The 17471-nt window shown below is 47.8% G+C and overlaps 1 protein-coding gene across 6 annotated transcripts in view; it reads right to left on the reverse strand.

Annotated features, from left to right (window-relative positions):
• Positions 1–1002: 1002 nt before the first annotated feature.
• Positions 1003–17471, reverse strand: part of PTPN20 (protein tyrosine phosphatase non-receptor type 20) — a 123813-nt gene continuing 107344 nt past the window's right edge. For 2 of the 6 annotated variants that reach the window (XM_061405614.1, XM_061405613.1), the window contains one exon: positions 4239–4810. In XM_061405614.1, the coding sequence (XP_061261598.1) occupies positions 4718–4810 (93 nt within the window). In that variant the 3' untranslated portion in view covers positions 4239–4717. Of the gene's footprint in view, positions 1654–4233; positions 4811–17471 lie in introns of those variants that run through there. The other 4 variants (XM_061405611.1, XM_061405615.1, XM_061405608.1 and 1 more) reach the window with 4 other exon arrangements.

The following is a 17471-nucleotide window of genomic DNA, read 5'->3' on the forward strand; positions in this document are numbered from 1 at the left end:
TTAAATAACTTAAAAAATAAAAGATTAGAATAAAATTAAGACTGACAGTTTACACTACTAGCGAGGAAGTGGGGAAATGGCCAGTTTCACACATTGCTTGTGAGACTGTGAATTCCCATGATTTTTTGGAAAGAAATACGCCACATCTACTAAATCTATCAATTCTGAAAACCCAGCCTGTGGAAATCAAGGCCAGTGTGTAAGACTCTCTGTAAGAGGAAGCGCATCACAGCATCACTGACAGCAGCAAAATACCAAGACAACCCGAATGGTGGATTCAGCTGCACGACATCCACACCATGAGACAGAGCTGCGAGAAACAAAAAGGCTCGATCTGCGTTTAGGAACCCCGAAGGGTCTCAGACAATATTTTTAAAAATAGTTTCACAGTCTGGAAAATGGAAAACGGCAAATTTTTATAAAACTAACCATGCATTACCATACGACCCACATCTTTTCATTCCTGGGCATTTTTCCAGAGAAATCAAACTCGTGTTCACACAGAAACCTGTACTCAAGGATTCATAGTAACTTTATTCACAGTAGCCCAAAACTAAAATCCAAACCAGATGTCCTCTAACAGGTGAATGTTAAACAAACAGTGGTCTGTCCATTCTATGGAATCCTACTCAGCAGTAAAGAGGAAGGAGCTATTGGGAGACCCTGGATGATCCAAAGAATTACGCTGAGTGAATAAAGCAATCCAGAAAGCTACTACATTGTAGGTTTCATTTATATAACGTTTTGAAATGACAAAATTATGGGAATAGAGGAGTCTAATGTTGCCAGGGGTTAGGGACTGGAGGAAGGTGGATGAAGTGTTGCTGCAGGGAGCATGCAGGAGGGAAGCGGATGTGCTAATAAAAGGGAGACAGAAAAGGATCCTGATGGTGATGAACTGCTCTGTATCTTGACTGTGGTGGTGGATACATGAACCTGCCCCCGTGATAATGTTGTACACCCACATACACACAGAGAGAAGTACAAATAAAGCTGGGGAGAAGATCCCTGGGTCATCCCTGGAGCCACTATCCTGGCTGTGACACTGAACAGCTTTGCAAGATATTACAAGATATCTTACAGTTTTGCAAGATATTACTGTTGGAGGAAAATGGATGAAAGATACACAGTATTGTTTACAAGTACATGTAAATCTATAGCTATCTCCATTAAAATTTTTATTAAACATGTTCTTAAAGTGCAACAACAGAATCTATAATAAATAAAGCTTTAAAATTAGTTTCAGAGATATTAAAGTGCCATCTTCCGATTTTAATAAAAACAAAGCAAAATTAAATCCCATAAATCTGAATTTGCATTGGAGAAGGAAATAGCAAGCCACTCCAGTGTTTTTGCCTGGAGAATCCCAGGGACAGGGGAGCCTGGTGGGCTGCCGTCTCTGGGGTCGCACAGAGTTGGACACGACTGAAGCGACTTAGCAGCAGCAGCAGCAGCAGCAGCAAGAGAAGGGGTGGAGAAGGTAATGGCAGCCCACCCCAGTATTCTTGCCTGAAGATTTCCATGAATAGAGCCTGGCAGGCTATAGTCCATAGTGTTGCAACAAGATTTGGACATGACTGAAGCATCTTAGCACTCAGAAGAAGGGTGTGGATGACCTCAAACTGCTAAGGCTGATAACCTGAAGAAGTTGACCTGGAAGTAAAAAGGGAAGGATTGTTAACTTATCCTGTGACACGTCTCTGTGTTGACTATTGGGGTACATTAGGATGCATTCTTTGACGTGAAAAATTGATATTTTAAAAGGCTAAATAAAAAAGCCATGAAAAAAAAAAAAAGCCATGAAAGCTTTAGGGAGAGAATTATTTACACAACTTTAGGGTGGGGGTGCCTTTCCACAGAAAGGAAGATTCAACACCCAGAATCCATAAAGGAAACAACTGCGTAATCTCACAAAAATTAAAACACATCATAAAGAAACTTTAAAAAAAAAAAACAAGCATTTGGAATTTTCTAGCAAGCACAGGATTCATAGCCAAAAACAACTCTTACAAATCACACAAAGAAAACAATCTGATGGAAAAATAGGTAAAGGATTGGAAGAGACCATTAAGACGAAGGCGATGGTGCTGGATGCTCCAGGGGGCTCTTTCTTTCTTGGTTTGCGCAGACTCCAAAGGTCGAGCACAGCACCGTGGATGCCAACTACCCCCCAGGGCCCAAAGGCTGGGTGCAGAGCCTGCCAGAAGTGCTTTCTAATCACTCATTTCCCACCCACCTGCGAGGCAGAGGGAGACAGGGGCTCGGTCCTGGGCTGGTAGGGGCAGGGCAGGGCGGGATGGAGGAGTCTCCAGAAGAGAGTAAGCGAAGGAAGATCCGTGGGCTACCCAGGGTGTTAATCCAGTCTCTCCCGGAAGTTTCCTAAATGACAGCGAAGGAGGGAAAATAAGGTGAGGACAAAAAAACGGAGAGGAAGCAACAGAGACAAGAGCTTGGAACCCGGAAACCAGCTGCCTGAGTGGCCGTGATGCAGCAGATGTGAGAAGCCGGAAGCCTACCCAGGTGACAGGCGGAGCCTGGAAGCAAAGCAGGGTCTGCCAGTAAAGGATCAAGATCCAAGCGGCAAGTACTTCTGCAGGTGGTAATATGAGTGGAACCAAAAACAAAGGGCTAGTTAAAAATCAGTATGAGAATGTTTCGGCCCATGGTCCCTGGCCCTGATTTGTACAGGTCAGGAACTACTTCCCCGTTATCCTGGCAGAAGATGGGGCTCTGCTGTCTAGCAAGAGGGAACTGGGGGCTCTGGATTCAGGAGCCATGGGCGCAGATGCACATGAGGGTACCAGGCTGACCACGGAGATAAAGTGAACGTGCTGAATGCTGAAACTCACACCCTATACCTCTTTCTCCTTGAGAACTAAGAACTCAGTGGGATTTTGGATGACTTTTCTCTTGGGGATACTGGGCCAGCCCAATAGAATCTATTCAGAACTGGCAATTCAATCCCTCACCCCCATCCAGTAAAATGGCCCAGACTAGTCTTTCTCCAACAAAGCCCCACCCAGACACACAGAACTTCCAATGTGTTTGTTACAGCCTTACTATTACATCAAGTCACAGGAGAAAACTATCAAACAGCAAAAAAGAACTTAGAAGAAACAGAGACACCTCAAAGAGTGGGGGAGAAAAAAATGATTAATATATGTAAATTACAAGTGCTATATCCAGGAAATAAGAAGATAATTCTTGTATCCATGAAATGAGTGAGCAGGATGCTTACAAAATAAAGATGGTTTTAAAAGAATCGTTCAGAATTTTTAAAGTGTTTTTGGAAATTAGCATGGCAAATATGTAAAACAAATTAGCATACAATAAGCTTCAACAGAAAGGTTAAGACATCTTTCAAAAGACAAAACACAACCAAAGAGATGAAGCATAGGAGAGAAAAACTGCAAACTCTAGAGAATCAGCTCAGGAGGTCCATGACTATGAAGCAGAACGGGTTAGAAATGAGAACCAGAGAGAAAGATTGGGAGGATGAGCTGGAGGGGTAGAAAATAATAAAAGAATATTTACCAGATTGTGAGTAACAATCATGAGTCTCCAGTTTGAAAACCCCCATATGAAATGATACCCCACACCCGAGCAGCACAAGAATGAAATGTCTGAGAGATTTCAGAGAGGAAACTGGCCTGAAGAGAACAGCCTCTGACTTCTCAACAGCAGCTCTGTGAGCCGGAAGGCAGTGGGTGACAGCTTCAGTTTGAGGGTCAAGCATCTCACCCAAGCTGCCAATAAAATGTGAGGGTAGAATGGCTAAGTTTTGCCTGAACAAACTCTCAAAACACTGTATTAACATAAAACGTTTCTCAGGAACCTCTTGGAGGAGGCAGTTCATCAAAACAGGAGAAAACCAAGAGACTCAACTCGGGGAAGTCAAAGGGGTGCCCAGGACCCCAAGACCATGAGGTGGAGGGGGTCAGTACAGGGAGTGGCCAGTCCACGCTGGAGAGCACATGAATCTGTACAAAGAGCAAGGAGAGCCTCCTTGAGCCCAGAGTCTACGAATGACTAGTAATCAAACACTAAACAAAGAGAAAACTTGGCAACTCTTTATTCCAAGCAAAACAAAATGCTGTACAAGATAGGAAATGTGCTCTACATGGTTTAGCTGTGAATAATATGAACATAGTCATAACTACATAAAACCGAGTATTGATTTGGCCAAAAATCACGCTATAACTACCGTGACGGGAGGATGAAGAGAGTGTGCATTTGCAGGGGGGGAGAGGTGGAGGGTGGCTTTAGAGTGCTAAGTCCTCCTCTTCCATAGTCAGAATTCATCAAATAACATTTAAACTGGAAAATCAAGAAATGCAAGTCTAAGCATGTTATTTTAAAATTAGAAGGAAAGCACCAGAAGGATTCAAAGTGATGGCCTCTGGGGAGGAGGGTCGGCAGGGGGGAAGGCAAATGCTGGTTTTCATTACAAGTCATGCAGAACCCTTTAACTTTTAAAACTATGTACATGTATGACTTTGATAAACATAAATTAAAAAAAAATCTACCAAAGAAACAACAAGGAAATGATTAAATGGGTGAAGTCAGCACATTTTGAACTTTTTATCCAACGAATCTCTAGTGAATGAAGAAGTCACTTGGGGCATTTGGGGCACAGACAGAAAGAAGCAGCAATCCAGAAAATTATTTGAAATCTTGTTTATAATCCTTAAAATTCATGCACAAGTTTCATTTTCCCTCATGATACATCCCTGCTTGTTTTTATAGTATGTGGAAGATTTTTTTTTCTTTTCTTCTTTCTCCTCTTCCTCTGAGTCAGGAACACACCAGGCTAGGATGACAGAGACGGACACTTGGTTAGCATAATAAGGTCCGGGGGCTGGCGTAGGGGAGCTCCAGGTGCCTGGAGGATTGCTCACCAGGGAGAGTGAAATGTCTGAGCATCTTTCCATTGCTCTCGGCTGAGTTTGACTGCTCTGCTGGCCCACACAGTCCCTCAGGTGGGCTGCCCCTCGATGTGACCATGTGATGGGGAGGATGCTGGCAGGTGCAGACAGGTGAGCACCCCATGTGGACTGCAGAGCTAAGCCTGCTGTCCATCAGCAGGGCCGCAAGGATGCCATCGCTCATCCACTTCTCAGTTGATCTGGCCCCAGTGTCTCATTTCTCAGTTGGATGTGAGCAGAGGAGGAGCGTAATGGCGTGTTATTTATGAGTCCCTTAAAGCCTCAACAGCCATGTGTCAGGCACGGTGCCTGGTGCTTTATAAATGCAGCATGTCATTGGATCTCCACTTCTCTCAGGGGTCAGGATTAGTACCCTGTGAATCAGACCCTCGGCCTCTGTGATTCCCCGCCCCACTCTGTCTCCCCTGCACTGCAAAGCCTCCCAGTGGGTATAAGCACGATTGCCTCTAAGGGTCTGGTGAGGAATCACAGCGACATGGTTTGGTGTGAGGCCTTTGTCACCTGGAGAGCAAGGAGCAAATGTAGGCTCCAGCTTTGGTTGCTGAAGAACTGATGATGTCCTGACAGGGGACGGAGGCGGCCGTGGGGGCCCTGTTCCCTGCTGGTCTCAGCCCACACGTTCCCCTTAGATGATTTCATCTGCCGCATGGCTCCAATTACTGTCTATCTGCTCAGAGTTATGTCTCCAGCCCAGACTGCACGTGGGGGTCTGGCTACAAGCAGCCCATCTCACTCGGCAGATCCACAGCGACCGCTTCATCCTCATTCCCAGGTCTCCTCCACTCCAGCGTCCTCTGTCTCAGGATATAACCCCATATCTCTCTGATGCTGTCCCCTGTCTCCAGTCTAAGAAGCTCTCCTGGCTCTGTCCATTTCTCTCTCACCACACTGGCCAACATGCTTTCCTGCCTCGGTCACTGCGGTGTCTCTTAACTAGTCTTCCATATCCACTCTTTCCCCTACCTGACCCATTCTGGGCATTAGCCAGGATAATATTTTCGAAACACAGTCCAATCATGTCCACCCCTCACTAAAGCCTTTTGAATATTTCTGGTCCATTTGGAGAGAAAGCAGAGCCCTGGTGCAGCCCCTGGCACAGCAGGGCTGGCCCTGCCCCTCCGCAGAGCCCTGTGCACAATCACACGCTCTGGACAGCCACCCCCTTGCAACTTGAGCTGCAGCCAGACTCCTTCTCTCTGCACCTCAGAGCCCCAGCCCCTCCCTGCTCAGGGCCTCCTACTGATCTTTTTATTCCCCTGGCCTCTTGCTGCCGCTCTCTTGACCTGAGTGACTCCAACCACCCTTCAGGTCAGATGTCACTTCCTTGGGAAAAATGCCCTCATCCTGTAGACTATTTCATGTCCCCCGCCCCCACCTCGCTCATTATTTCTGTGAAATACAGATGACTGAAGAAAACACTTATGGCTATTATGATTATTTCGGTTATTTTCATTTCTGGATGATGGTCTTTCTGCAGAATTATATTGTGACCCTAGGAATCTCTTCAGCCTGTTTCTTGACTATGTCCCTTGGGCCTCAGAGACCGATTAATAAATATGGATTGAATGAATTACTTAGAAGTGGCTATTAAAGTATAAAATCATGGAATATATTGTTTTTAACAGCTTTTTATTTTTTGGAGAGGTAGGTTCACGGCAAAATTGAGCCGGGAGTAATGTAGAGATCTGCCATATGTTCTTGCGCTCATGTGCTTACCATCCCCATTATCGACACCCACCCCAGCAGAGTGGTACCCTCATTACAATCGACGAACCTATACTTACACATCCATCACCCAAAGTCCATGGTTTACACTCGGGCTCACTCTTGGTGCTATACATTCTATGAGTTTGGACAAGTGTACACAGGCATATCGTGTTTTATTGCATTTCACAGATACTGTGTTTCCTACAAACTGAAGGTTTGTGGCAACTCTGCAATGAGCAAATCTATTGGTGCCATTTTTTTTCCAACAACATTTGCTCACTACTTGTCTGACATATTTTGATGGTTCTTGAAATACCTCAAACTTTCTGATTATTATTATATTTGTTGTGGTGATCTGTGACCAGTGATTTTTGATGTTACCGTTCTGACTCACTGAAGTCTCAGATAATAGTTAACATTTTTTAGCAATAAAGCATTTTTAATTAAGGTATGTACATTGTTTTTTATACATAATGTTATTGTACACATAATAGACCACAGTAGAATGTAAGCATAATTTTTATATGTGCTGGGAAACCAAAAAATTTGCGACTTGCTTTTTGCAAAATTTACCTCATTGCATTGGTCTGGAGCTGAATACACAGTACCTCCAAGGTCTGCCTGGAATGACATGCATCCACCATTGTCAGTCATCGGATCTTCTCTAAAAAGCCTCTGTGCTTCCCCTCTTCATCCCTCTCTCCTCAGAAGGCCCTGACAATTATTGATCTTTTTTTACTATCCCCTTTTCTACAATATCACTTTCCCTTTTCTAGGGTATCACTTGGTTAGAATCATACTGTATATACAAATTTTTGCCCATTTTTACTTGAGTTGTTCACTTTCTTACTGTAAACTTTTAAGAAGTCGTTGTATATTTGACATTGTCCTTTATCAGATATGTCTTTTGAAAACATTTTCTCCTAGTCAGCGGCATGCATTTTCTTACTGTTGTGAGAGTTCCTTGTATAGTGTACATAAGTCTTTTATTAGATATACCTTCCAGTCAGAAGCTTGTCTTTTCTTTTTCTTGAATTATATTGATTTTTAAAGACAAAAATAACCTGAAACTATTTTAAGGAATTTATAAGAGATATAGATCCATAAAATATCTTCAGGCCTTCTCCCTTGCTCTTGAACCCAAGCACAAACGCAGATTGGTAGGTATTCCTCAACATGAGAGAGCAGGTTTGTCGGGATTACAGAAATGTCTTCTTAGCTCCCCTGGTGAAGCTGAATAACGAACATGGTCGAGTCCATCTCACCTGGCCTGCTAAGCCACTGTCATCAACTCAGGCTAAGGCTTTGGAAAGACTGAAAGTCCTTTGAATAGAGATTCCAAAGTGCACAGGGATGGCAATCCAAGATCAATGCCACAGGTGGCCTTACCTTCAAGCTAACAACACTTGTAAGCCAGGCTCTGAGTTTGCAGGAGCCCCTTTCAAGGCCCTGTGTTAGTCGCTCAGTTGTGTCCAGCTCTGTGACTCTATAGACTGCAGCCTGACGGGCTCCTCTGCCCATGGAATTCCCCAGGCAAGAATACTGGAGTGGTTAGCCATTCCCTTCTCCAGAGGAGCTTCCCAATCTAGAGATCAAACCCAGGTCTCCTATATTGCAGGCAGATATTTTTACCATCTGAGCCCCCAGGGAAGCCCAATACAAAAAGTGAGATTGCCTTCTCTTTGCACGGGGGATACCCCTTTGTCACGTACATCCCCACCCCCACTACGTGGCCCTGGTGGGACTCCAGGCATTTTCATATCCAGCTAAGGAGAGATTCAATTGGGAATACATTGTTTAAATTATAATTTAAGAAGGCATCTTAAAATGTTGCAATAAAACAAATAAGTTATTTGTACAAATAAATTTTTGTACTTAAATTTTTAATTAAGAAACTTAGAGATGAGGCATACTCACGATATAGAAAACAAACCAGTAGTTACCGGTGGGAAGAAGAATGCAGGGGTAGGAGAGCAAGAGGCACAAACTACTAAATAGAAAATAAGCTACAAGGAGGCATTTATCAGACAGCATGGGGAATATAGCCAATATTTGACAATAACTATAAATGGAGAGAAACTTTAAAATTGTGAATCACTATATTGTATATCTGTAACATATAAAATTGTACAGAAACTAGACTTCAATTAAAAAAAAAAAGAAACTAAGAGACACAGATGTATAGACCACTCTTTTGGACTCTGTGGGAGAGGGAGAGGGTGGAATGATCTGGGAGAATAGCATTGAAACATGTATATCATATGTGAAACGAATCGCCAGTCCAGGTTCGATGCATGATACTGGATGCTTGGGGCCGGTACACTGGGATGACCCAGAGGGATGGTATCGGGAGAGAGGTGGGAGGGGGGTTCAGGATGGGGAACACGTGTACACCCATGGTGGATTCATGTTGATGTATGGCAAAACCAATACACTATTGTAAAGTAATTAACCTCCAATTAAAATAAATAAATTTATATTTAAAAAAAAGAAACTAAGAAAAATATCACATTAGAAAATCAAATGGACTATGACAAGTTTTAAAGATGTGCAATGGAATCAATAAAAATATTGTTAATCATATTAAAATTTTAAATGTTCAGGTTTTACCATGAAGAGGAAGAGCTAATTCTCTAATGAAAAGCATAAATAGGGTCTTGGAATGTTGAAAGGAGTGAATTAAAAGCAGTGAATCCCAGAAAGATAATGGGAAGATATTTAAATTTCCTGCTGAATTCAATAAGACTGACAATGAAAAAAAACACAAAATAGAGAAATGTCGCTATAACATGGACAAAGATGCGAATATCATCATTCAAAGACTATTTAAGAATAAAAACCATGCAAAAGCTTGAAATGCCCTCAAATTTTATTCCTCAGATACAAACAGAAACATAAAACAAATCTTCCCCAAATCTGATAATATCCTATAATTTACATATCATTACCAGAGAGTTACGAAATTGAAAGCAATTTTTCTAAACTACTCAAACACTATTACTATTTTTGATCAGCCATGCTCTGAAGAAAGACTAAATTATCTTTTTATTATGACTGCAGAAAATCATTGTCACATGAAGAGAACAAAGACTGCTCAGCCAAATGTAAGGAAAGTGTTATAGAAGGATGGCTAGAAGTGAGTCAAAATTATGTGTTTGAAGGGCTTAATGGTATTGATGTTATTTATCGCCTTTTAAAAATGTCTGATTTATTGTGATTCTGGTCACATTGGAAACGTTCATTTTTTAGATCTAATTTTGTGCTCATACTCCTGTGTTTTTTCTTAAAGAAGTTTCCCAAATTGAAGAAGAACTACTAGAACCCAGGTCTACTGCGACTGACATGGCCGGAATGGGGCTCACTTGCCCCCAGACTCGCCATCGCCCCAGTCTTTCGTGGGAAGTTGCCTGGTGGCCAAAGGCATACAGAGCCAACCTAAGAACCTGTAGAAGTGTAGGCTTTTCTACAGGAGGCCAGCTCTCTGTCCCTGACACCTGAGCAGAAGGACCCCTGCCAGGCAGCTCTGCATCACGAGAGGATCGGATTGGCATCAGGTCACTAGATAACTAGGCACCAGCTCACTTCTGAGTCATCCCCAGCCCTAATCCTTTCTTAAAGACTGGTGGTGGGCACTATCGCCCTCCTGGAGACAAAATGAAGCGGCTCACACTTTCTGGAAGACAAACTGGCAGGATATAGTCAACATGCTCACACCCTTCAGCCCTGTGATGCCCCTCCAGGAATCTATGAACAGAAATGATTAGAAATGCAGGCAAATATGTCAGCAAAATGAAGCTCCCATGGCATTACATGGCACAATGGCGATATGATAGCAACAGTGTTTTAAAAAATTCCTCTCCTGTGTGCAGTTAGGTGTCTAGAACTAGAAGAAATTTACCAGAGTATTGCTAGAATGCTTCTGAGTGCTGCCATTTGCGATTGTTGATTTCTTCTTTATTTTCTATCCGTGTGTGTGTGTGTGTGTGTGTGTGTGTGTGTGTGTGATGAGCACAGGTAACTTTGATAATCAGAAGAACATGCTTTATTCAAATGAACCAGTCATAGAAGGAAATCAGACACCTACACTAAGAGACTGACACACCTGCTCCCACAGGAATGTCTGTCATCTGTCTTTCTTTAAAATAAATTGCTTTAGTCATCAAAAAAATGATGACTAAACCCACCTCATTTCTCCAGGATACCTGAAGCCTTTGCCCACTTTGATTCAGCAACTCAGGTAAGTTAGGAGCCACTCTGCAAGATTCCTTGCTTCTAATGTGGGCTTTCCCCACTGTAGGTAAGCTATTGAATGCAGCCCCCAGGCATACTCTTGGTCATCACTGTCACAGGAGTTATGGACATACCTGGATGGGAATGTCTAAGAGAATATAATCTGAAAATGTCCTTCAGCTGTGGCGTTCTTTAGACCTTACAAAGACCAGGAAGCAGAAAAAGAACAAGAGCCCACGTGATGGACCTCATTCCCCTCTCCGTAAAGTGAGGGACTGAGTTATTTCTGGGAACCTGGCTCTGCCCCTTTGGATACTGCTATCACAGTGGTACATCATGGTAACTACAAAGCGAGGACATAGACTCCACCCCGTCCAGTGGGATTCTCATGGCTCCATTTTAGGTTGAATGGTTCAATATTATTCATCCCAAACTCAAACTAGCTTCTCTAGGCTGCTCAGTCTTTAGAAATAAGGCTGGGATTATGGAAATATATAAATTAAACATGCTGTACAGTTATAAGCTTTTAAACAGAAATAAGCGAGGGGAAAGGAGGCAAAAATCCTACGTGCCTTTGTGTGCCTGGTCCATGCATGGCACCTGTGTACGCGTGAGACGAGCCCACGAGCTGGCTCATCGCCCCTGAAGCCAGGGAGGAGATGGGCAAACACGGTGGTCAGAGCAGGGATGGAGCTGGTGCCACTGGCTGGTCCTGCCATGGTCGCCTTTGTGCAAGGGCCAGCCATGAGGAGATTGTTCATGGGACTCAGGGCCATAGGAAGTCTTCACAGGTCAGGGGAGTCCTGGGGCCCAATCCCAGGAAGAAGGGGCTCCAGAGGGAAAAAGGGGGGCCCAGAGACGTCAAGCTAGATGCACAGCTCTGCCAGGTACAGAGAAAAGCCAGGAAACCCCAAGGGCAGCGTGGGCTCAGGGCACTTTGAGGCCACCAGCCAGGTGCAGCCCAGGAGGAAAGCCCCCAGAAGTGGGTACCTGAACATGGTGTGGCCCGCAGACCCTGTCCTGCCAGAGGCTCTGCACCCACACCCTCTGATCTCCCTTATCCTGGTATTCATACAAAAGGAGTTTCTATATGTCTATCCAGCTAGCAAAGGCCACGAGCAGCCACAGAAATGAGGTGACACAGAGCCCTTCCAATGACTGTAAGTTCTTTGATCCTTTACTCAGTGTTACTCAGGCCGGTTCATGACACAGGGAACCATCCACTGCAAAGGCTCTACCTCCAGGAAGCCTTGGGTGCCTCCTTCGAGCCTGCTTGGAAGAATGTCCGCATCACAGAAGGTTGGCCGATGTCTTGGAGAAGCTGGGGAAACTGAGATCCACGGGGGGAGGCGTACCACACAGTCCCAGCTGGCCAAGGCAGACTTGGAGGCAGCTGGAAACCACACTGAATAACCATGGTCTGTTTTGGCCACAACTCCCAAGAGGGCATTCCCCCCGCCCCAACATGGCCTGCTCGTGGGCTTCCAAACCATCCACTTGGAAGCGCCCCCCCACCAGCATCTAGTGAAATGCACTCAGCATTCCCAAGCACGGCCCCACCTTAACCGATTGGAGCAGCCCCTGGTCCAGGCCACACACAGCTGGGGGCAAGCCACTCCGGCTGGTGTGCTGTGAGATGCCGGGAAATGGTCTGCAAAGCTCTGATATTTATTACTTTCCAAATTTATCACAGCTCAGTCTTCCAACACAGAAAAATATGGTTTTAATTTTGTCATCAATGCCTCCCAAAACCTCTGTCTGTGGGTCCTCAACAACAGGCCCCTCTCGGTGGGCAGGGCCTGAGACTGGGCTCAGACAGGTTGCCGAGCCTTCCTGCCCAGCCCGGCTGCTTCTGAGGACAGCACTGGCCTCGCCCGATCTTACTGGGCATCAGCAGAACACACACAGCCCCCGCGGTGCTTTCCCAGATGCTTGCAGGCTGGCTGAAGCTTCCCTGGTGTGCTTTCCCTGGAGGGCAGGGATCTCCTAGCAGGAGACAGAGCTGCAATCATCATAAGGAGAGTTCTTGGACACCTGGAGCACGCCAGCATCATTAGTACAGGACAAGCCCTGACACAGGCCACGAGCCAGGCCTTGGAGGGGAGACAAGAGGACCAGCTGTTCTCAGGTCTTCAGTGCAGAGGGGTGGGCCCCCGGCTGGTCCCAAGTCAGGTCGAACTGACAGGTCCCAAGAAGCTCATTCAATTTCCTTTTCTTTCTTGATCTAAATCTATGTCTCCCTGTCTCTGCAGATCTCTGTCTGTCTCCATCTCTCACCTGCGTCTCCCTCTGTCTGTCTCTCTGTCTCTCTCCCTCTCCCCTTCTCGCTCAGTCTCTCTCTCCTGTCTCCTCCCCACCCCGTCACCTTCAGGCTCATCTCTGTGCCCGGGGTCACCTGGGGCCTGCATGGTGGGTCCGGCTGCGTTGCTCAGCCCAGGCTGACCCAGCGCTCGCCTCTGTTCCTGACACCAGGGAGCTCTTCTTGTGCTTCCCAGGCATGCCTGCCCCAGGGAACTGTGGAGCCTCTTCTCCACATTCCTGCCTCCCCCTCAGCTTGGGGTTAACAGCAGTTGCTCCCATGTCTGTTGTCTGTCCTGGAAGCTTGTGATCTATCTGGAAGCTTCTGGAAAGTTTAGGAGCCTCTTTCTGCCCTTTCCCTTCACCTCCCCAGAGTGAGTGGAGCATTCCTCCCTATCACTGTGACTGGGGTCACTCAGCTCCAGCCTTCTGTCTCCCAGAACGAGAGAATCAGAGGTTGAGCCACTCACAGGGTCCTGGGGTGGTTCCTCCCATCAGGGTTTCCAGCCCAAACCCGAATCATTAGTTCTGAGGTGGGGAAGCCCTCTCTCACTGCTCCCCCATTCACTCCCTACTCTACTCTGGACTGCTGAGACCAATGACCTTGGGCACCTGTCACCACCCCCATACTCCTCTCCAGAGCAACTAGGATCATAGACTGAGGGCCCTGGGGAGGGGCCAAGGGCTGGAGGAGGGCACCCCATCCATAGTGGGGGCTGCTAACAGAGTGGTCCAGTGGGGAACATGTAAGCAGTGAAGAGGGGCAGTACAGACAGCAGTGCGGTCTGCAGGAGCCCTTTCCCCAACCACAGAGGCTGTCTCTTCTCTCGCAGTGTGGTTAGATCCTCCATTTTTTCAAGAGAAACTTCAAACCTGGATTTTTTGATAGCAAAATGCTGTGTGGGACATAATCAAAAATATTTTGAGAAGCACTATGTAAGTGAAGTCAAATACCTTGGCTGGACAAATTTGACCTGCACACCACGTTTATGCCCTACCTCCGTTTGGTATCCCCTAACACCCATCCCCTAACCTCTAGACCACCCTGAGGATTGGCAGGAAGGCTCCTCACATATCCCACACTCTTCCTTTGCCCCCACCTGGGCCTCATGCCCTGTGCCCCAGAGCCATCGAGGTACTCAGATGCTCCCCACGCAGGGACCAGGACAGCCTGCAGCCTCCAGACTGCTCAACCTGCCCTTGGCCTGCAGACCCCTGGGCTGCTCTTCCTGCCTCTCACCCAGCATGGCCGACCACAAACTAATCCAAGGCAGCAGGATGGTCCAGGGCACAGGGGTCCCTGGAGGGCCAGGCTGCTGATGACATGCTTGCTTGGGTTTCTTTCCCCTTCTTTGCTGCTACCAAAGATGATGTTTAAACGCACAGCTATCTTCTGTCTCCACTCAGGCAACCAGGTCTGAGAGCCTGCCAGGGGCTGAGTCCCACAGCACCCGAAGTTGGTCCTGCCACGCACAGCTGGCCCCAGCGAGGCCTACCCCTCAGGTGGTGAGAAGCGATGTGTGTGGGTCAGTTACCAGCTTTGCTGAGCTAAGGCTGAGTGGCCAGGGCAAGTGACTAAGCTCAACTGACCTTCATCTTCATCCATAAAACTCATGCTAGATAAAAAGACACAAAATTAGATACCATACTTAAATTTCATCCCAACTTCCTAACCTGCAGAAACCCTGGAATAATAATAATGGTTAGCATTTGTTGATCCCTACTATGCGTGAGGTGCTGATGAGTGATTATGAATGTCTCATCTAACCTTCACAACTGCCCTGTCAGGCTTTATCATCGCCCCACCCTACTCCCATTTCCCATTTACAGTTGGAATTCCCAGCTCCAGAGAAGCTGGCTAGTTGTCCCTGGAAAGGCTCAGATTTGAAAGTTTAGTTTGTCTTAATGTTGACTCTAAAAATACCCAGGTAGGATTCGGGACCACCCCTGCTGGCTTCAGTGATCAGCCTCCATCCCTTCCAGCCCCCTGGTCCTAGGAGTGAGCCCCTCCCTGACAGTCTACCGTTGGTCCTGGGGTCCACCATGTGTGAGTTCAGCTGCCTGAGCGCCCCATGGCGGTGGTTGGCCTCAGCTCTTGGCACGAACCTGTGACCTTCTACCACCTGCCCCCAGCCACCCGGCTCATTCTTCCTGCTTGTGCAACACAGGCCTTGATCGTGGAACGCAGCCCAGCCAACTCTTATTCATCCTCCAGAACACAGTTCAGACAGACCTTCCACCGAAGCTGTGCCTGGCAGCTCCCCCAACCCCCAGCCGAAGTGAACCCCTCCTCTGGGCCATCTGACACCCACTCTTGCCTTGTTGGTGCATTCTTCATGCTGCATGCATTCCAGTGTTCTTGCCTGGAGAATCCCAGGGACGGGGGAGCCTGGTGGGCTGCCGTCTCTGGGGTCACACAGAGTCGGACACAACTGAAGTGACTTAGCAGCAGCAGCAGCATGCTGCATGAGTCCACAATACAGTGAGTACAAAATTAGCAGAGGCCAAGCAGCCCCCTCCAGGTGTGACCTGAGGGTCCCAGCAGCGTTCCCAGGGCCCCATTCTTACTGTTTGCCACTCCCAAGAAAACCATACCCTGCCAGGCGGCCCTGAGGCCCCCAAATCTGGGAGGACAGAGGCCTGGGTGTCCTGCTCCAGAGAAGCCCCTGGCCTTCAGGCTCCCTGTTGCTCCTCCTGTGTGGACGGAGGACTTCCCTTTCTCTGACTTTATTTCATACACGCTTCAGATGCCTTTTAACAGGGACTGTCTGTCCCTTCCTCAGGGCTGAGAAGTGTTGAGGGGACCAGGAACCCCAGGCTGCTCCGGGTGCGACATCCTGTGGTATTATTAGCACAGGAGGCAATGAGGTGTGGACGGCTTGCCAGCTAGGACGGGAGTTAGATTACCATCCAAGCGATGCCAGAGATGGGCACCCACTCAAAAATGTAAAAGTATGTATTTCAGCTGTTGGAAGTGTTTCCTGGAAAGATTGGGGGGAGGGGCCACTCAGTGGCATAGCTCCCCCTGCTGGTCATGATGAAGATGACGCTTCAACCTTGGCCACAGGGAGAGACGAGTGGTGCACACATACACCACTTCCTCAATCACACACACACGGATGCCCGTCTTGAGCACCCTGTGCCCACTGGCACCACAAACCAACCAGTCACATAGCCAACAAGTCTATAAGGACCTACTGCATGCAGACACTGCCCCAGACTCACCGTGTCTGGGGTGCCCCCAGCCTTCACTCCCTGTCTTCAGTTTGCTGTGGGGTCCCCTGGCCCTCCTCCAATGGCCCCCGCCCCACAGAACTGGCCCTCAGCCTCTTCCTTCAGGCCATCGCCCTCACAGAAGGAGGGCCTGGGGCCCAACTAGTCCCCTGCCTCTGCGGGCTTCTGCACTCCACCCCACACTCCACAGGCGTCCGCTGCTTCCTCCCAAGCCTTGAGGGCTCCCCATGGCAACTAAAGCCTTGCGTCCTGAGACCAGCCTGCTTACCGGCTTCCTACTCGCTCACTCATCCACCCTCCACTCAAACCGCAGCCCTGTTTCCTGGGAGCACCTCCTACCCACAACCTCACAGACACGCTCGCCTGCCAGGTACACCCACTTTATGCACCCCTCACAGCCCCCAGCCCTGCTGCCCGCAGACAGACTCACACCGCTTCTCTTCGCTGCCCTGTGCCGCGTGCGTCCCCCTCCTCTCACCTTTCTGCGTAAGACCCCTGCTCCCAGAAGTCCTTTTCCCTGACACCCTCTCATGCCCAGGCTCTCCCCTGAGCTCAGGGCTCTGCGGAGAAAGGAGGAACATGGGGCAGCATGAAGGTCCCAGGCCCCAATGCCCAGTTTCCCAGGAGGAGACTTTCAAAGGCACCGCATTCAGAGGGCAGTTGTTGGCCGCCAGGGCCCCTCATCCTGGTGGTGAGCCGGGCAGCCAGCAGGACCATTGTTCAGGCCTCAGCTGCTGGAGCCCCTTTTCCATTTGTAGAGGCAGTGGGAAAACGAGACCTTGAACCCAGAGGCCCAGGGGCGCGTTTGAGCAGCTTTCCTCAAGCAGAAGTTTCCCACATCGCCTTCCAGCTGGGGCGTTGCACCAGGCCCTCCTGCCTCCCCAGCAACGCCCGCCTCCAGCTTGCTTGGCCTCGGCACTGGGCCCATCAGAGCAGGGAGGGCTTGGGAGAGGTGGGTAGGTAGGAAGGTTTAGCAGCCTGGCCAGGCTCCTGGATGGTGGTGGTCCTTTCTGGCCCCCAGACCACCTCTTCCCATCACCCAGAGATACCTCAGCC

This window comes from Bos javanicus, chromosome 28 (assembly GCF_032452875.1).
Source record: "Bos javanicus breed banteng chromosome 28, ARS-OSU_banteng_1.0, whole genome shotgun sequence".
NCBI classification, from domain to species: domain Eukaryota; kingdom Metazoa; phylum Chordata; class Mammalia; order Artiodactyla; family Bovidae; genus Bos; species Bos javanicus.